The sequence below is a fragment of the Elgaria multicarinata genome, chromosome 9 (assembly GCF_023053635.1).
Source record: "Elgaria multicarinata webbii isolate HBS135686 ecotype San Diego chromosome 9, rElgMul1.1.pri, whole genome shotgun sequence".
NCBI lineage: Eukaryota > Metazoa > Chordata > Lepidosauria > Squamata > Anguidae > Elgaria > Elgaria multicarinata.
Window position 1 is genome coordinate 69617841 of NC_086179.1, and position 21266 is coordinate 69639106.

Below are 21266 nucleotides of genomic sequence, written 5' to 3' on the forward strand. Positions count from 1 at the left end.
CAATTTTCACTCAATTCCTGTCTTTTTTCCAGATTGCAGTATTTGGAAGAAACACTTTAAAAGGGGATTTTTACAAACGTATTTTCAATTTATTGAAACATTTATATCCCACAATTTGATTTAAAAAGTGTTCAAGGAGGATACGTAATTCTTACTAACGCTTTATTTAACAGACCCTTCTCCAAAATACCTTGATAAATAGCATCTAAAATATTTATGAGGCTCCTGGCACTACCTACTGGTCTTAATGGCTGGCAATAACTGTGAGCGGCTTCATCTTTGCCTCAAGACTTTCATTTAGACAGCTATTTTTTTAAAAAAAGGAGTAACACCTGGCAGATTTATCACTCCTGCTCAGTCTCCTACTTTTTTAAAAAACCATTGCCTAAAAAGCTTACACATTTTATTAACATTATCTACGCTTCCTTCAGAAATTTGTTACTAACAAATTGTTGGGTTCGCATTTTAATATGAACTGACCTACTTTTCACTTCCTGAACTAATACATGAACTGGGGTGCAATTATTTTTCAGTTTTTGCACCTGTCTGAATTTTGCCATGTAGTTCGCCGATCAAACAATGTACACAAAAAAGTGTATATCAGGGACAATTGCACACAAAAATGAACACATTAGGGAAAATAGTGTACAAAAGGACATATATTAGGGAAAACTGCTTGCAACAAAAGTATATATTTGAGACAACGTATACGAAGATGCGTACAATTTTTCATGCATGTGCACAAAAATGTTTATGAATTCTTGTATAGACTTAAAAAAAAGTATTTTCCTGTGCTTGAAAGAATACAAACTTTATAGAATGTGAAACAGACAAATTCACCAATCCCTGCATTTTGCAGTTATCCTAATTACATAGCTGTGGTTACTCTGACTGAGGTACTGAAAGAGCTGGACCTTTCGGGTCATCAAATCTACTATTTGTTGTGAGATTCGTAATCATGTGAATTCCATATGTTAGGATCAATAATAAAACTAATGAAGTCACCAAACCCATCCATATGGCCGGGGTGAAGAAGCCTGTACAGTCACTTGCATAGGAAAACCGGTTGTTTTCAACACTGAAAGCTTGAATCTGAAAAAGATACAGAGGAGGACAAGTGAGCCACCAAGAATCTGTACTTCATGCTTTCCTTTACCATGAGGTGTACTCATTAAACGTGTCTGTGTTGATTGTTTAACCATAGGAAAGGTATAAGTCAAAATGTAGAGTATTTTAGGGGAAAACCATAGGGCATTACCCATTAACTCTCTCATTTTAACACTGCTAGGCCATTTTTGAATATCTAAGAAATTGCCTTATTCAAGAACAGAGGAATGGTTCAACATGTATTTTGAACTGAGCACTGCAGGTTTTCAAAGTGAAATATTTCAAATTTCTTTTATTTGAAAGAGCCTCTCTAGAGACCCTCTAGAAATGCCAAGGGTTGGACTTGGCTTCTTACACCACACAATGTTTGGGGTCAACCACCATTCTCAAATTAAAATAAACAAACGAAGGTTGTTCATTCATTGAATCACTTGAAATATTATGAATAAGGCATTTGTGTTAGAATTATGGATTCAGCAGGTTTCTGCATGGAAGACTTGTCTCATTTCCTAAATGGCAAATACCCTAACTCCATCTTTTCACAATGACATAAATGCCTGAGACAGCACGCTATCCACAAAATGACCATTCTGCCACACCTGGCAAAGCCTGGGTGTGGGGAGGTAATTGCGGGCGGGGTAAGGGGCAACTTCTATTGGGCAACTTCGGGTGGTGCCACTGGGATGGGAGGGGTTAAGAAGTGCTTCTTAAATAGGCACTTACCCCTCCCATAAGCACTTTGCTCGCGAGGCTCCCTCCCTCCCTCTCTGTAGACAGTGTGAGCTTGCTGGTTGTCGGTAGGGGGCCGAGTAGGAACTTTTTACTCATGTCCTAATTTGGGCATGAGTTTTTCCACCTACTCCACACTGTAAGACAGTCTGGGAGCATAATTAGGTTGATTTGACTTGGCTAGCTAATTTGGTCACATTTGATTATGGGCAGGTAGGATCGGACATCCAGAGGGAATTTTAATGGTGAGCATTTAACAGGCACTGTTGCGGTGACAGGTAATTTCCTGAGGGCTCCCAGTGTTGAGCCTTGTGGTCGGGCTGGGATAATTTCAAAGGAATAATTTCCAGGTTTGGCCTGAAAATGCATAGTTTGCTGTATGCTGTGTAGTGCCCATCTCTAATTATGACTTGCTAGATTTTATCTAGGGTAAAGACGTTTGTGGAGTAGTAGACATTATTTATTTAAAACCTCATCACATGAGATTCCAGGGTAGTATACAATATAAATAATTAAGTATTTAAAAACCTGACATAATACAATAAACTGAATATCCAGCAGCCATAACAAAAGACAGCAACCTATAAGACATTTCACAATAATTCATTTCTGGTGATTGAATCATTTAAAATGATCATATTTGACAGCAGACACAAATTTTTGCTAGCTGGGTGTTCTTAGTTTTTTTTTATAATGTGGGCTTGGACATATTCTCTGTTTCATTATTCAATCATAACATGGAGCATCAAAATACTGGCTTGCACAAATCAACTTTTCTTACAAATCTAACACAGATGAGTCTTAGGGCATGGCTAGACGAGAGGGGTGGAGGGGGAGGATCTCACAATATATTGATCGCAAGATCCCCACCTGTCTATATGCACGCGTGACATCCAGGAAGGAAGAGCCCCCATTTTTTTAATCGAGAAAGAGCACAGGAACACTCCTATGAAAATGTAAGTTTTTTTTTAAAAAAAAAATCCCGCTCCCACTCCCCCCACCCCTCCGATGGGCATGGAGCTCCTGAGGAGCTTCACTCCCCGTGCTCGGGTCCTCGTGGTTACTCGCGAGGAGCCGGGACAAAGCACAATGCCTGGCCACACGTCCTGCAGTCTTGGGACGAGCCCGGGACTGCAGGAAAAAACAGAATTAAACTGTAGGGCCATATCTGTCCCTGCTCCCGGGATCCCCTGTGCGTCATGTGGACACCCAGGGATGATCCCGGGGGATCCCCAGGATATCCCCCCGTCTAGCCATGCCCTTACTTGTGTTTCAAAAATGAATGCATTTGGGGTGGGAATATGGAACCCAATCTAATTATCAGTTCAGTCCTAACTATGGTTGCTCAGAAGTAATTCCCATTGATTTCAATGGTACTTACTTACCATGTACATTGATGGTGCTATATAAATAAATAATAATAATAATAATAACAAGTATGCATGCTTAGGCTTGTGTATACTTTGAGGAATAAGTATACACAAGGAGAAAATTCTCTGAAATTCTCAACTGCCTCAGCTTCTTTCACCAGAGTTTTTGTTTCCCCCACCCCCACCCTTCACAAAATGCCAAAAATTGAATAATCAATTTTGGGGGGCACAGCACTAGTTTTCATACAAGAGAACTTCCAAAATTGGGTGGGCTGATACTTTTCCAGCAGTTTGGTAACCATTGTATTTCCCAGTGTGATTTTTAAAAATCAAACAGGATTATGAAATATCTCGTTTGGGAGAATGCGTATGTATTTATGCTGTGGGCACCTTTGCTAGAGCGTTTCTTTGTTTAGCTTCTCTTCAGGCATCAGGCAAAAGTTGCAAAGGGGATCAAACACACACACACACACACACACACACACACACACACACACAAACACACAGAGGCCAGAATGGATAGCTGAGGAAAGGAAACGTTGCATATTGTCATTTTGGTTCCCACAGAGCAGTGAGTGGCTATGAAATAAGACATACTTGGTACCATTCTTGGAGCCAAACTGCCTGAAGAAGCATATAACAAGGCTTTGATGTTACTAAAGCACTTTATCTGAAGAGGACTGAGGAGGCTGAAGGCAAGAAGCCTGAATATCCAAGGTGCAGCAGTATTGATCTTTTCAATCAAAAAACCAGACTGTATTGTTTCTACTAAAACTTCGGAATGGAGACTTAATTGTCTTAAAATGCTCTATCGAGTTTAAAAACAACTACTGCAATTTCTGTATTCGGCTATATTCTTTCTGGTGTTTTGTCACTGCTGCGGTAGTGGTAGTTGTATTCTATCAATAACCTAAAGATGTGGTTCCCTGCAGCCTGTAATTAACAAGCTTAAAAAAGCATATCAACCAATATTTGCTTTTTGTCTCATTTACACACAAGATTTTTCCAAGGCCTTTAGACCAGAATTCTGGTTACACTTTGTATTTAATTAATTGTCTTTTTTAATTCATTGTTTTTCTAAGATTAATTAGAAATTAGTTTACTGTATTGTGTATCTTGAGTGGATTTTCCTAATTGTTTGATCTTATATAAAGAGAGATTAAATGAGAAATACATTTTGCATATAGTAGGATTAACCTAATGAGCAATATATAATGCTGATAAGTCAAATAAATTAATAAGCAAATTCTTAACATCCCTGGCTTTTGACAAAATAATGAAGAAGTGTAACAAATACGATTTCAACAAAGAAATATGATGCATGTATTTTAATATGAACTGGTCATTCTTATTTTAGGAAATGTAGCACTACTCTAAAAATGTTGAGTAATCTGAAATAATTTTTACCACAAAATTGCACTAGCATAAATTTCTTTTAGGCCTATAAACTTGTAAATTAAGGATAGCTTCTTTTAAAATAGCTCACAAAATTCATTTTTACTGTAGTGTAGGTGTGTTCTGCTATCATTGGGCCTGTTCAGACAGCACACTAAGCCATGGTTCGGCTGCTAACCCCTTTGCAGCAAATGGCTAGGGAGTTTAAACTGTGGTTATGTAGCCACCATCCTTAGGAATGGTCACCTGACATGCCAAGTCATGGTTCAAACGGCACGCTAAGCCATAATGTTTAGCTCAAAATGTTTAACCACCATGGCTTAGCATGTTGTCTGAACAGGGTCATTGTGTGTGAATGTGGTCTGGGTAAGCACATTGTGAGGGAAGAGCAGTGCCGATAATGGAATGTGGTGTCATCCACTGCTGGCATATGTCCTCTGACATGCTTGCCTGGAGACAATTCAGCCCTTGGGCCAAAAGAGATTCCCCACTTCCTGCAATAATTCAACAACAGCATAAATGATGTATATGTTAAAGCAGAATGAACGCTGCAGTTCCTACTGAGTGCCAAAGAGGAGTACAAATCAAATACATAAATGAATATGGTACAAAACAAAGCTGAATAAACCTGTAAAAAAGAAACTGTTTTATACCGTGTCATAACAATCATCCCAAAAGCCCAGGACTGTCTACCCCGAATTGTATCTCTGACAGTGGCCTTAGTCAGTGCTGCCACTTGAGAACTTTTAGATCCGCTTTCACCTTCTTTGTGCTCTCCAGACTTGGACTAGAGTTCTTAACATTCTTAACCATTGGCCATGCTGCCTGAGGCTGATAGGACTTGACATCCAAAATATCTGGAGGGTACCAGGTTGGGAAAGGCTGGTTTGGATTGACAACACAGGACTTGTGGCCTTTCATCTGTATAGGATATAATCTACTATTCAGCTATGATTCAAATAGACCTACTTTGAAAAGTTGGCCTAGTTCATTAAAGTGGCAAAAAGTATAATTATTTGAATGTGTTCTGCGGATCCACTTTCTAGGGGTGGTTGTGTTCTTTTGCATTCTGCTTTTTATGTTCTTGCTATTTATATGCTGTCTGCAACCCTCATCTTCCCATTACTGAATGGCTCACCAGGGATGTAGTGTGTGTGTGTGTGTGTGTGTGTGTGTGTGTGTGTGAGTGTGAGTGCATGAAATAGCTTCCTGTTAACTTTCTCTTAGGTCTGAAGAAATAGTAAAGGTGATGTTCAATATAAGACTTTCAGAAACTCCTACTGCAAGTAATAGCTCTCAAAATTGCTTCCGAAGTGGCAATATGTACTCACTTGGAACTCAGAAATGACAACTTCCAAGTTTTTAGTTTCTCCACGGAATGGAATCAACGTCACACCATAGAGGTTGCTTGTTCCCACCAGCTGGCAATGAAATGAATACTCCACAGGACTAGAGATGCTGGTGACGTTAAATATAGCAGCAGGCCCGCCATCTTGTACAATATGAACAAAATCTAAAGTGAACCAGTTTCGAGCAGAGCCTTCATAGAACTTGTTGCTCATCAGAAAACTAGAGAGAAGAAAAACATACAATATGTTGATTCAAACTATTTGGGGGGCAAGAACTAACAGGTGGCAGTCAGATAGGATTAGGCATGTGTATTTGGATTGAGCTAGATATCTAGGGCTCATCTACACCAAGCAGGATATTCCACTATGAAAGCAGTATATAAAAGGCAGGAGCCACACTATTGCTTTATAGCGATATTGAAGTGCACTGCAGGATCGACACTGCTGCTTTATAGTGGTACTGAAGTGCACTGACAACTGTTGGGGGCCATGACACATCTACATCAAGCAGGATATAACACTATGAAAGCAGTATGAAAGTGTTATATGGTATGTGTCATGGGTCCCAACAGTTGTCAGTGCACTTCAATACTGCTATAAAGCAGTAGTGTGGCTCCTGCCTTTTATATACCGCTTTCATAGTGGAATATCCTGCTTGGTGTAGATGAGCCCCTATCTGAAACTGCAAACATGCCATTCCGCTTGGCAGTGACAAAGGGCCCCCCAAGGGAATGCATACTGCAACACTGAAGGATGGAAGCACAGAACTTAGTTGCTCATTCTTTTTCTGAACAGACTAATGTAGAAGCTATAGAACTATATAAATCTGGATTTGAGCCTTCTGCAGATGGGTGAAGAAGGCAGTAGAGATGAGGAGGCATATCAATTTTCCTCAGGAAAAGAGGCTTCAACCACCTGAGGAAAAGGGACTTACCTGAATCAATATGGATCAATTCACTGAACAGCACAGAGGTGCAGTCAAAAAGCATATGCAGTGATGGGCTGGCTTTCTGGACTTACAAGATCTGCAGAATAACCCTAGCCATGACATTTCATTGCCTGATTCCTATACACTGCCCGGGGTCAGCCCCACATTTGAAGGAACCTTGGACAAAGTGTCTTCTGGTGGGCCCCTTACTCTGATGGTAGGCCTACCTACCAGCATTGGCGGGCACAGCATCACTTCAAGCAGCACTGGGTGGCTGGAAGCTGCCCATTGTAATTTCCCACGATGCCCCACAGTGATGCTACATTGTGTAGCATTATAGTAAATTAAAATGTTAGCTGGATTCAGCCACTCGGAGCACTGGGCCAGAATATGTTTTTTTAAAGTGAAGAGCCCATCCATGATAAATTCTGCCAGGAGCCCTGGCAATTGCCCAAAGATACCAGGTGCGGTCACTGCTTTTGCGCCACCTTTCTAAGGGCTCATCTACACCAAGCAGGATATTCTACTATGAAAGCGGTATGAAAGCTGTATATAAAAGGCAGGAGCCACACTACTGCTTTATAGCAGTATTGAAGTGCACTGACTGTTAAGTATATGAAAAGAAATACTTGCTTAGTCATTAAAATTGTGTGTGTATGGCTATCTCAGGGTTAAACAGAGAAAGTCTATCTGTGGGCAATTACCTTGAGATAGAGGCTGTTCTGGGAACCTTGCCAAGATTCTAAGTTAGCCTCATCACAGCTGTATGTAATGTAGATAAGAATTGTGTAGATCTGTATATAGTTTCTCACTTGTGTAAAATGGAACTGATCACTGCTTACTGATCACTGCTCTATGATCACTGCTCTCTGTGTATGCCTCAGTGTGCTGATCTGAACTGATCTGAATTGAACTGCACAGAAACCTGAAGGAAATAAACCAGCTCTGCTGTGTAAGACCTGCATGATGTGTGTTTGTTTCTGAGCACAAACAGAGTTCCAGAGAGAGAAAAGTTCTGGCACAATAACCCAACAAAGGTTATGGGCCCAGTCCAGCCTAGACCAGCCTACGCCAGCCTAACCCAGGCAGAAGAACCAGAACTTGATGGGAACGGTGCAGTATCAGAACCAGGAGTCTGCTAAAACAGAAAACTGTTGATGGAGGAAGACATCAAGCTAAAGCCAGTGCTGCAAAGTGAGGAAAAATCTCAGTCGGCTGACTCTGAGGAGGACTCTGAGCAGGAGGACGGTGAGATACCAATTCCTAAAGCAGAGGAAATGGCAGGAGCTAATATGTCTGGTTTGCATCAATTGTTGGAAAAGCTGAATGACTCTAACTATGCATTATGGTCTTACAAAATGCAAATGTATCTGATTCAGGCTGAACTGTGGTATGTAGTCACAGAGGATCCACCAGATAGAGCAGATCCACAGAATGCTAAATGGTTTAAGGACGATGCAAAAGCAATGGCAGTTATTGCATTAGCTGTGGAAGACTCTCAAATTTCCTTCATTCAGTTTTTGAATACATCAAAAGAGTGCTGGAATGCGCTACAAGCTGTATATCAAAGAGAAACAGCGGGCAGTAAAGTAATTCTAACCCGGAAACTGTATGGAATGAAGCTAAAACCAGGGGAGTCTATGTCAAACCATTTGAAAAGCATGAGAGAAATCTTCAATCAACTCAGGGCACGAGGGATGGAGTTTACAACTATACACCAAGTCTATGTGATTTTGTCAAGTCTTGATTCATCGTACGACGCGGTTGTCACCATGATGGAAAGTCAAGAGGAGAAAAATTTAACCCTCGAGTATGTAGCTGGAAAACTACTGGAAACCTATGAAAGAAGACAAGCTTCAAAACAACAGAGCCTTAAACATCCTGTGGCTGAATTTCAACAAAGTCATAAATCTTCTGATGTGGTGGCTGCATTAAAGGCAAGGAAATGCTTTAATTGTGGTTCCACAGAACATTTACAGCGGGATTGCAACAACAAGAAGAAGAAAAAGCAGTCAACAGCAAAGTGGAGAGAAGAAAACAACATGAATGAAGCTGAATCAACAAAGAAGTGTCTTCTAGCAAGAGTCAAAGAAACAATGAATCCTTGGTTTTTGGACTCTGGGGCTTCAATAAGTATGGCAAAAGACAAACTTTCATTTGTAACCTTGGAAACTTCTACTTCAGAGCAAAAGTGTGTTACCCTTGCAAATGGAACAAAAATCCAGATTTGTGGTGTGGGTAATGTATATTTTGATTGTCTGGGAGTTGAACTACAAAGTGTTTTATATGTACCAGAATTAGAAACAAACCTTCTAAGTGTGTTTCAGTTAACAGAAATGGGGTATGAGGTTTGTTTTACTGAAGAAAATTGTACTATAAAACAGGGAAACAAGGTGTGTGTGCAGGGAATAATGAAAGATTCTTTGTATGTGATTAATACTTGTACAGAAAATGAAGTTGTAGCCAGCAAAGTCACAACAAAAACAATAGCCAATTGCAAACCACACCAAGAGTGTATCCATTTAACTCATAAAAGGTTTGGTCATGCTAACTATAAAACAATTTCTAAGATTCCAGAATTGTGTGAAGGAGTGAAAATCAAACCATGTTCTAACTATCTAGAATGTAATGTATGCAGTGAAACCAAGTGTCATAAGTCAAACATTCCAAAACATAGTGAGAGAACAACAAAAAGAATTTTTGAATTAATTCATGCAGATCTTGCAGGTCCTTTTGAGACAAGTCAAGGAGGAAACAGATTTTTCTTGTCTATTGTTGATGATTACAGTAGATTTGGATTTGTGTATGTGTTAAAACAGAAGAGTGAAACTTTTGGAAAGTTTAAAGCGTTTGTTAAGTGGAGTAAAAATAGATTTAAAGAACCTATAGCTAATCTAAGAACGGACCGGGGAGGTGAATTTCTTAGCAACCAATTTAAAAAATTCCTCAGTGATGAGGGTATACAACATGACCTTACTGCTCCATATTCACCATTTCAAAATGGAGTTGCAGAAAGGAAAAACAGAACCTTGCAGAACATGTTAAGAGCTCTATTGAAAGAGTCAGGATTGTCTAACCTGTTCTGGGCAGAAGCTTTGTCCACCTCAAATTATTTGTTAAACAGGCTTTACCACTCTGTACATGAAAAAACCCCATATGAAATGTTTTACAAAAGAAAACCTAGAGTGTCACATATACGGGTTTTTGGAAGTAAATGTTTTGCTCATGTTCAGAAAGAAAACAGACCAGGAAAGCTAGCTCAAAGAGGTTTGGAATGTAAACTGTTGGGATATGATACACAAACAAAAGGCTATCGTTTGTGGTCTCCATATCACAAAAGTGTAATTGTAAGCAGAGATGTAGTTTTTCATGAACAAATGCAGGAAACAAAACAGTATGTAAGTTTGCCTGTAGAACAGAAAGCTGTAGAAACAGAAGAAATTCCTGAACAATCTCAGCAAGAGAGGGAGGGGGAAGAAACTGTAAAGGAGGAAACTGTGCCTGTAACTATGCCAAAGCGACCAGAAAGGGAACGCAAAGCTCCAATTCGTTATTCAGATGAATACCAAAGCAAACAGGTTTCTCATAGAGCTTTACTAATAGCCTATGAACCTACTTCATTTGAGGAAATGGAACCTACAGAAGCTCAGGGCTGGCATGAAGCAATGTCAGAGGAAACCAGTATCAATGGTAAAACACAAAGAGATGCTTTTAAAGCTGGGTCTCAGATTGTAACACAATTTAAACAACATGCGCAAGAGGAGGACTGTTAAGTATATGAAAAGAAATACTTGCTTAGTCATTAAAATTGTGTGTGTATGGCTATCTCAGGGTTAAACAGAGAAAGTCTATCTGTGGGCAATTACCTTGAGATAGAGGCTGTTCTGGGAACCTTGCCAAGATTCTAAGTTAGCCTCATCACAGCTGTATGTAATGTAGATAAGAATTGTGTAGATCTGTATATAGTTTCTCACTTGTGTAAAATGGAACTGATCACTGCTTACTGATCACTGCTCTATGATCACTGCTCTCTGTGTATGCCTCAGTGTGCTGATCTGAACTGATCTGAATTGAACTGCACAGAAACCTGAAGGAAATAAACCAGCTCTGCTGTGTAAGACCTGCATGATGTGTGTTTGTTTCTGAGCACAAACAGAGTTCCAGAGAGAGAAAAGTTCTGGCACAATAACCCAACACTGACAACTGTTGGGACCCATGACACATACCATATAACACTTTCATACTGCTTTCATAGTGTTATATCCTGCTTGGTGTAGATGTGTCAGCCCCCAACAGTTGTCAGTGCACTTCAGTACCACTATAAAGCAGCAGTGTCGATCCTGCAGTGTACTTCAATATCGCTATAAAGCAATAGTGTGGCTCCTGCCTTTTATATACTGCTTTCATAGTGGAATATCCTGCTTGGTGTAGATAAGCCCTAGATATCTAGCTTAATCCAAATACACATGTTATATCGTGCTTGGTGTAGATGTGTCATCAGCCCCAACAGTTGTCAGTGCATTTCAGTAACACTATAAAGCAGCAGTGTCGATCCTGCAGTGCCTTTTATATACCACTTTCATGCCACTTTCATAGTGGAATATCTTGCTTAGTGTAGATGAGTGCAAACTCATGCTTCACCCCCTGCCCATGGCCAGGTCCTACTTCCTCCTCCAATGTTTCCCCTTCCTACAAACTTACATTGCTCATCTTCCATAACTGAATCCAAATTAGTCTAATACTTTTATTAGGCCTACCAAAAGTTCACATAAAAAATATGCACGCTTTTGAGTGCATATGCACGGACCAAATCTTTTCATCCGGAAAGATGTTGCCAAAGCAGGCGTGGGGACAGGATAGGTTGGGGGTAGGAAAAAACCTCTAACTTGATGGTGAAATTAAAGTCTCTGCATATTCAGAGTCCCAAAATTAACTGGGGAGGGGACATTCAAATTACGCTCTGCAGGTCATAGGATGGCACAAGTTTAGACCTGCCCCAGGTAGCTGGGAACCTGAAAGAGAAAAATGTTGGGTCCCCCATATACAATTAGTGCAGGTCGTAGACCACTTTAAAATGGTCAGTGGCAACTCCAGATCAAAAAATGGGATGCTAGGGGAACCTTAACAAGAAACAGAGGAGAAAATATTTGAAATATAGAGGGTATTAAATTGATCCATTTTGTAGAGCATGTGGGCAAGTGTTAGTCTCCTCAGCAGGCTAGAACACTAGTTAGCAAGACAAGGTTTTGTAATAATCACAGGATAATTATGTTTCCTAGCAATGTGGAAATATGTCAATTAAAAGTCTGCTTGCAGCTCGTGATGCCTGTGCAATGTGACGCCTGCACCGAACAAGTTCTCCTGTCTGCTGGTGAAGGGTTTTTATCAAACTTCTTGTATTCTGTGTTGGTTACAAGTCTTTCATTTGCTAGCTTGCCCGGGGCGATTCTAGCGGAAGATGGCAGTGCTGTATTGTAACATTAGTTTTGCGAGCCATTTGCTGCCCTGATGATAATAGTACTCTGAACCATGGTTCATTTCCAATGTTATTCTATTTACTCATGCCCAGGGTGGTCTTTATTGCATGTTAGAAATTGTCTTCTAGTTATTCCAGTTTGACCTCAAAAGCAAATCGTATTTTCCCTACAACCTGTTAAAATCTATTTGTTTGTTAAGTCATTATCTTCAGCAGGGTTCAAGACCCAGGTTAGTATTATTAATAAGGCTGTGCACGGACCCCCCGATCCGCTTTGAATCCTGATCCGCAACTTCCGGATCAGGTCTTCTCCACTCTGCGCCAATCCGCCAGTGGTCTGCTTCACTTTGCTGCGGAGCTCCAGATCCGAATCGGAGCCTCGCAGCGCCGCCACCACCAGGTAAGGCCCCCCTTCTTCCTCCCCACTTACCTGCGTCCGTCCACGGTCCGGCGGCAGCTTCAACTGAGCCCAAGGACTCAAACTGGAAGACCAGGCTGCAGCTGCGGCCTGGTCTTCCGGTTTGAGTCCTCTGGCTCAGTTGAAGCCGCTGCCAGACCGTGGACGGACGCAGGTAAGACCTTTCCCCCCTGCCCCCTTACCTGCCTTCACCGCCGTCACCGCATGGGTGGCAGCAGCAGCAGCAGGGCCAGGTAACCCCCCCTGGCGCACACCACTTACCTGGTCTGTCGTGGCCCATCGCTGGCTTCACTAGAGCCCACGGCTCAACCCAGAACTGTAGGCCTCGGAGCCTACACTACGACAGACCAGGTAAGACCCCCTCTCCCCTGCCCCCTTACCTGGCTCTGCCGCTGTCACCGCATGGACTCATGGAACAAGTTTTGCAGTTCTTTGGATCCTATCCTTGATTACAGTTTTCCCCAGCCAGATGCCATCCAAATGTTATGGACTACAATTCCCAGCATTCGTGACCATTGGCCATGCTGCCTGAGGCTGAAGTCCAAAACATCTGGATGGCCCCAGGCTGGGGGAGGCTGCTCTGCTACCTCTTAAGGAAAAAAAGTTAAAGAACTGAAAAATATTTATGTGGAATGTTATGCCTTTATTTTACAGCCACTCCTTACAATGTAGATAAAGATGATTTTAGAAGTAATTCATAAAGTTACCTTATTTCCAGAGTCTTGATGTCAGGCATTGGATTGGTGTATTTTAATGACAATCTAACAGGCAGGAGGGTGGGGGAGAAATAATAAAGAAAATGTGGTTACACCATGTCATTTTCAAATGAAGTCTTTTCATGCCTGAAAAATGAATCAATCTAAATTGGTAGGTAAATACAATGAGATGACAGATACAACTACAAAAAGACAGCAAAGGGCACAATCTTTTCCTCATCTCCCTGGCAAACAAAGGGGGGAAGCACAGGAGACCTTGATCTATGAACATACTTACAGCTCACTTAAATTCAGGCATTGGCAAGGGTTCGCTGTAAAGAGAACCTACAATGAAATGATTGTCTCATGCAATGATAGTGGGTGAGAGGAAACAAGACGTGTTGTTTCATAAAAATGAGGGCTTAGCAGAGGAAAACACAGCACTAAGGTAAGACGTGTGTGAATAGAAGTCATGCATAATTGTTCTCTTAGAAATGAACAAGGAAAGACAAAAGAAGCAGCCATGTTGGTGGTACCATTTTCTCAATCGCACTTCATACACACATACAAACTCAACTAGTAGCTTTATTCTTTGATCATGGAAATCATGAACGTGAATGCAATTCTGGCCTGACACTTTGGAAATGTGTCACGAAAGCTTCCTATAGCTTTCTAAGGAGAGGAGTTTCAGAGAAGTGGTCTTCCAGATGTTCTACTCTTTAAACCAACCATTTCCCCAGTACTAGATTAGGGTGCTGGCTAAGGTTAGGGGAAGTACTCTGCAGGTTCTAATGTTCACATTCACATTTATTACTTCACATGTGAAATAGTCATCATTTTATCAGGATATGTGAGGAGAAAAGCCTGCGTATTGCAGGGACTCCTTGGCATTTTAAGGAAATAGAATTTACTGGTGATGTTGCCTTAAAACATCTATTTAAAATTCTGACAGGTTCCCAGTACCTGTTTGCTAAAAATTGGCATGGGCTAGAAGCAGTGGCTGCCTTGGCACTAAGATGTACTGGTTTACACAAAGAGGCCAGATCTACACCAAGCAGGATATAACACTTTGAAGGTGGTTTGAAAATGACATACAGAATGTGTCCTGGGCCCCAACAGTGGCCAATACCATTATAAACCTATAAAGCAGTAGTGTAGATCCTGCCAATGGTTTAAAATAGAATAGAATGTTTTTATTATAAAAGTAAAAGGTGACACCTTTCATACTTAAAACAGAGATAGAAAAAGAGTAGAATTAGCTTACTATATTCATCAGTGAAGGATTTGTCTTACTTCAAAGACCCTTTGAATAAGGCTGGAAAAGACCCAAGGAATTTTAAATGAAGGATGAACCTGGTGTCTGAGGTGAGGCTGAATTATACCTTTGTCCTATGCCAATTTCTATTCTTGGTAACTATTATGTTTAAGCTTGCTACCTAGTTATTGTAAGTGTACTAGCTCCTGTTAAGCCCTTACTCCAAATCTAATTACCTCCCGCCTACTAAACTTATTGTTAACATCTTTGCTCATTCCTAAGAAAATCAAAATGTCCCCAACTTCCCCTTAAGCATCCTGTCTCTATACCCTGCAGTTGGAAATTTGTCAAAATAAATAAATAAAGGTGCATTACCAAAAGCTTTTCCCTGTAAACTTCTTTCTTTAGCCTAGTCGAATATTTCTGCTACCCAACAATCACTTCCCAAAAATCACTTTTGCTCAAGCTAGCCCCATGGAACCAGCCTTTGACTCTCTTAGCTATCCTTCCTATATCTATTTATACTATCTTATGCTATCTGTGCTGCTCTTATATGTAAGCAAAACTTTATGGCAGGTTCATATGGCCTACCTTAAATAAGAACAGTTACAATGCCTTTTAAGCTTATTAAAACACCATAAGAGGCTCAAACAATTTCCCTAACCTATAAAATAAGGCCTGAGGGGCAGGTCACATGGCCGCTGCCTCCCACCATTGACATGTCGGGTAGCCACAGACCTCCATCCATGTGTTTAGTGCATGTGAGAATCTTACCAATGTATGCTCATATAGGGCCTCCAAGTGATGAGTCCTCCTAAACAGGCCAGGATCCTTCCCTTGTTTGGAGGAGCTCTACATATGCACATTGCTTTGCACATACAATCCCTTCTCACATGCATCAAACTCAATAATGGGAGGGTGTGTGAACACCTCCAGTTGGATCACTGGAGGCCAAAGTACCTGTTGCCTGGGATGTTGGGCAGATTCCACCCCCCACACTCCCAACAGTGTCCTCAGTTTATTTGTTCCCATAGAAGTGAACAGCAACCACTCCATGTGAGAGAAAATCAATAAGTAAACTTATGGACACTATCGTGTTTGTGGGCTAAACCTGTCCCCTGCCCCTGATGGCCTCAGTGTCTGGAGTGACACTTAAGTTCTGCCCTCTTTCATCTATGATATCTGTTGTCTTTATTCCACAGACCCCTGTGGGAACCATCAAGAACTGAGCTGAACTCAGGTTTTTTGGTGTGATGCTAAAGAGTAACAGTTTAAAGGGCAGAGTAAAATTATTAAAATAAGTATCAGATATCTACAAAAATGTGTTCAAACTCAGCAATAAGAAAATAAGTATGAATACAAAATATAAAAACTTCAGCTTGATTGATGCGCCTTTATTTTATTAGTTTTATTTTTTATTATTTTATTGTTGGATGTTTTAATGTTGTTATTATCTGCCTGGGATTTTTTTTTTAAATGAAGGACAGAATATAAATGGAAATAAATAAATAAATAAATATTCAAGAATTAAGAGTTAAAAGGTTTTACTGCTAAATAATCTTATAAATCAAACTGAAGCCAAATAATTAAAAGCAATGAAATTAGGTCTACCATCCATATGCATTTTAACACCACAGTCTTCTTCAGTGGCTCAAGTATAAAGAGTAGCAATCTTTACTTCTACAGAGTTGAGCTCAAATTCAGGCTTGCATACCTTCACAGGGATATTTAGATCCAAAAAAAAAAAAAAAAAAAAAACCCGGGGGAGGGGAAGACATAAAATCTCAGGCAGTAGTTCTTCTGCTTGGAGAAGGATACTAAGACCAAATCAAAACTCTAGAACAGGGGTGGGGGTGGGGTTTCCTTATGAAAAGCCACTGGCCCATGGCAAAAAATCAATGAGATTGTGGATAGAACCAGGTCCAATGGTGGGCAAAGCCAGAATCAAACATGGGCCATGCTGGGGTCAACTCATGTACATTGATGGTGCTATATAAATAAATAAATAAATAAATAAATAAATAATAATAATAATAATAATAACTCTCTGTGCCACCCCATCTCTCTCTCTCTTTCTCTATGTGCCATCCAACATGAAATTATGCCAATGGCCAGAGATTCCCCACCCCAGTTCGAGAAGCTTGCATTTAACTACATCCAGCCCAGATCAATAACATGATCCAGATTACACTGAGCAAAATTGTCTCTCTCAACAAACAAGCAAAACCAGCTCTCTTAGAAGAAGTACCTCTGCACCCCCAAGTACTCTCCACTTTCACTAGTAATTGCTGATTCCAATCTGAATCAAGCTGGGAGAAGCTTGTCTGTCTCTCATTTTGAGCAAGGTGTATTACCTTAGTCTTAGTTCTCCAACTTTGAGTGAATAAGAATGAATTGTATAGTACTGTGTACATATAAAAGGCAAAAGCACAGAGATAGGTGACCTGTGCAATTTCACAATTACACTGTAGTAGTAGTAGTAGTAGTAGTAGTAGTAATAATAATATCCTTCCCAATCTGATCTTTCTGTGTCATTGACGTACGTGTCTTGGCTAAATTGAATTGTTTATGATAAAATGTCACCATGCTCAGTCAATGTTCTATTTCTGTTAAAGACTATTAGTAGCAAAAGTGTATCCTAATCCTACTTACGTTGTATTAGTGTCTGAACAATAGGATGAAGTGGTATCCACATCACCTAACATGAATGTTCGATTTGCTAGATCCATGGTATTGGTGTTGGCTGTTAGGTTGAAGGTAGTGGCATAAAAGAGGATGCATGTGACTTTTGTCCCATTGACCTCCTTAGTTACATTCAGTGGAGGATATAGACCATTCTCTTGTTCTTCTATAGACATCAGTTGTCGCCTTCTAGGCCATGCTACATCCAGTCCCAGTGGTACCTGGAAGAATACCATAAGAGAACTCTGCAGATTATTTTGACAAAAAAAACAAAACCTTGAGCTGAAGCATAGCTATTTATTCAAAGCTAACAGCTCAAATGCCATGTAGAGTTAGGTATATCCATATACTGATTTTAGTAATCGGCTTCTACAGAAAAAAATTAAAAATTAAAGAGTGAACCTGCAGTCAGAGCTTTGGGGTCCAGTATTGCAAATCTATTTGGTGACATTGACAAACAGATGGTTTTGAATAGTATTTTGGAAGCATGGTACAGTTGCTCAACACAGTATTGGGAGAAACCTCTACAGCTGATAAACCTCTCCCTGCCTCTGCTAAAAACACAAGAACACTCTTTGGATAAAATATTGACAAATCTATTTACTTAGACCAGCAACGGTATTCATTTTTTATAGGATTTTCAGCTACATTCAAATTAACTTGGGCAGATCTGCACTATTGCTTTATAACAGTATCGACAACTGTTGGGGCCCAGGACACATTCCATATAACATTTTCAAACTGCTTGGTGTACATCTGGCCCTGGCTATTCTATAATTCCTAGAGAAATGACCACAAAAAATAAGCAGTCTGAAAAGGTAACAATATAACGGAAGTATTTTCGGTGAGGGTTCAGAGGCAGTGCATGGGAATGTAGATTACACTGGATATGGCAATGCGTCAGTATCCTTCAGGAACAACATTGGGCTGCACCCCATAATAGCACTGGGGAATTAAACTGCACGGAGGATATGCTATTGGGCTAAAAGAAAGTGATTGGACATACATAACCCCACGACCAACACCATGATAACTTAATGAAAGTTCATTCAATCTTACCTGGCACAACCTAAACAAACTAAACATACAGGCAATATGATCAAGTACAAAGCTTGCAAAGCCTTCTGCCACAAGATAAGTATTATTCTTTAAGATAGCAGATGATCTTGTGATGATGTCCTTTACTATTATAGATTAACATGGCTACTCCTTGGGCAATGCAAACTATGAAGTTAAAAGCCCTGCTGGACCAGATCAAAGGCCTTTCTAGTCCAGTATCCTTTTTCTCACAGTGGTAAGCCAGATGGCTATGGGAAGTCCACAAGCAGGACATCACTGCAATAGCATCTTCCTGCTCATGTTCCCCAGCAAGGCATACTGCCTGATATTGGTGGTAATATCTAGCCATCATGACTAGTAGCTTAATAGTCACTGATATCCACTAGTTGATCTAATGCCCTTTTAATGCTATCCATCATATCTTATGGTGGCAAATTCTATAGTTTAACTACATGCCATGTGAAGAAGTACTTCCTGCTGTCTGTCCCGAATCTCCCACTGTTCAGCTTCACTGTATTTACCCCAAGTCCTAGTAGTATGAGAGAGGGAGAAAAGATGCTGTTTATCAGTTTTCTGCATGCCATGGTCAATTTTATAAGCCTCTCATCATGCTTGAGTTAGAGAGAACTAGTGTTTTCATACGTGCAGATATGTGCACTCAATGAACTGAGCAACTGAATTTGGGGGAACAAATGCAGTCCCTGGAGGTAGAAGCCAACTCCCATTGTGACAGCTCTTGAGCTGTTGTGGAGTAGTAGAGCGCCATGCAGAAGAAATAGTTAATAATTGCTGGAAGGGACTCACCTCTCATGGTAGCAAAAGTAGATAATGTAAGAACGAGAAACTTCAATGATCCCAAAACTGACAGGATGAATGGATGGTCTCAAGAAGCTTCTTATATTGTAATCCAGCCCACCATCAACTGCATTAACAATGGCTAAAACCCAATACAAATTCCCATTAAAGGAATTTGCAATGCATCAGTCTAATATTAGGCACAAACCAGAAGAAGTTAGCTGAAGCTTTAGTTATGTCTAAGGCCTACTTTTCTATGGTGTTTTAAAGTTCTGTCTGGGGTCTACCACTTAGCACATGATTCAATATTCGCATAATGGGTTAACATGATTACATATCCCCCCAATAGAAAATTAGTAACCTATAGCAATCCATTCTGATAAAATAAGCACATACAGGGTGCTGGCATTCTCTGGTTCCACCCTATGAACATTTGTTTGAATATCACATTCAGACAAACATGTCTAGGTCGGGGGCCAAGCCCAGCACTGGAAGACTTCTCCCCCTTATGTAGTTTTTTCCTACCTCTGAACAATCAGGAAGAAGAATTCTAGTCTAGTCTTCTCCCCAATCTGCCAATTTTGGAACCAGTACCTGCAGTCTGAAGTGCTACACCTTAGACACAAGTTTAGGCATGTTCCTCAGAAAGAAATGGATCTAAATCCTATAGCATTGCTTCATATGGGACATAGTTGCAACTACTTTTTCTGGATTAAAGAAAGAAAACCTTCCCTTCAATGAAGGAATGTATTACAAAGAAAAGCGTAACTATTCCATTTTTAATTAAAAAAAATTAATCTCTCTTGTTGCTCCCAAAGTGTAATCATTTTATTTCACACAGAGAAAGGGTTATGAAGACTAAATTATGGTGCGTTTAATCAATTGACTGCATGTTAAGGGACGTTGGGGCTAGCTCATTGTCTTGTGAGAATCTTAGTACTAATAGCAGAAAATAAGATTATGTAGGAAGAAATGATGACTGCACTATGGGGAATAGTTTGATTTTAGATGGAAGGAATGAAGTAAAGAATACATTTATTTCCAGGCAGCCAAAGCTTATACATTCATAGCTGTGCCACAAATCCTTTAACAACAAGTTTAGCTGCAGGTATATTCCACTCTTCAATAAAACAAGGAAATATACAATAATTCAATTAGACTTTTCTTATTGCATTATCCTGTATGGAAGAGGTGTGAGCAGTCACCCTCCCAGGGTACAATAAATAAATAAATAAACAAATCCCTGGTAATTGCACAAATTGAGATGATGTCATATTACACTGTGGCAATGGTTAGCGTTGAGTAATCCAGGCTGAGCTGATTACTAAATTGCAATCCAGATAAAGCTAAATTGCAATCCAGACAAGAGAATGAAGGTGGGCTCCAGCACAACTTTTTCCTGAACAGAGGTCTAACCCAAGGGAATCCATTATCTCAAAAAGGAAAAGCCACATGGATTTGGCAAGGAAAAGCAATGAGCGGGAGATTGAATTTCTATCTATTCCTGCTAAGGGCCTTTCCCTGAGAAATCCACCTATTATGCATCCCAGTAAAGAGGTTTTTCACATTAATTTTCTCATGAGGGGAAATAGAGGATTTTGTCTTGTGGAAACTGCTAGCATCCTTTGGAATGATATTTATAGTGCAAAAACATACTTAATGTAACCTTCTGGTAGGTAATGCTTCTGTGTGTGGGTTTCACTGGAAGCCAGGGAAAGTACATGGCAGATGCTAGGAATCTTTAACGGAAGACACAGTACTGTGCTTTTGGTGTCTGAATGTATCCAGGCAAAACAGCGCTGGCTCAAGATATTTCGGTGCCTGAAGTGGAGCACAAATGTCTTGCTGCTAGGGCCAACAAATTAAAAAGTCTTGTTTCATCATTCGGACCACAAGCCCTTCACCTAACCCCAACTTTCCAGGACTGCAGTTCATTGTATGATTACTTGGGCATGTGCTCATTTGGACTTTGTGGTACTGACTTCTGAGAATTTCTAGAAAGTACTGT

The 21266-nt window shown here is 40.3% G+C and overlaps 1 protein-coding gene across 1 annotated transcript in view; it reads right to left on the minus strand.

The window, feature by feature from the left end:
• Positions 1-882: 882 nt before the first annotated feature.
• Positions 883-21266, minus strand: part of LOC134404290 (V-type proton ATPase subunit S1-like) — an 85467-nt gene continuing 65083 nt past the window's right edge. The window contains exons 7-10 of the mRNA XM_063135006.1: positions 17375-17625; positions 13480-13533; positions 5933-6170; positions 883-1092 (exon numbers count right to left, since the gene is read on the minus strand). Coding sequence (XP_062991076.1) covers positions 883-1092; positions 5933-6170; positions 13480-13533; positions 17375-17625 — 753 coding nt within the window. The remainder of the gene's footprint in view (positions 1093-5932; positions 6171-13479; positions 13534-17374; positions 17626-21266) is intronic.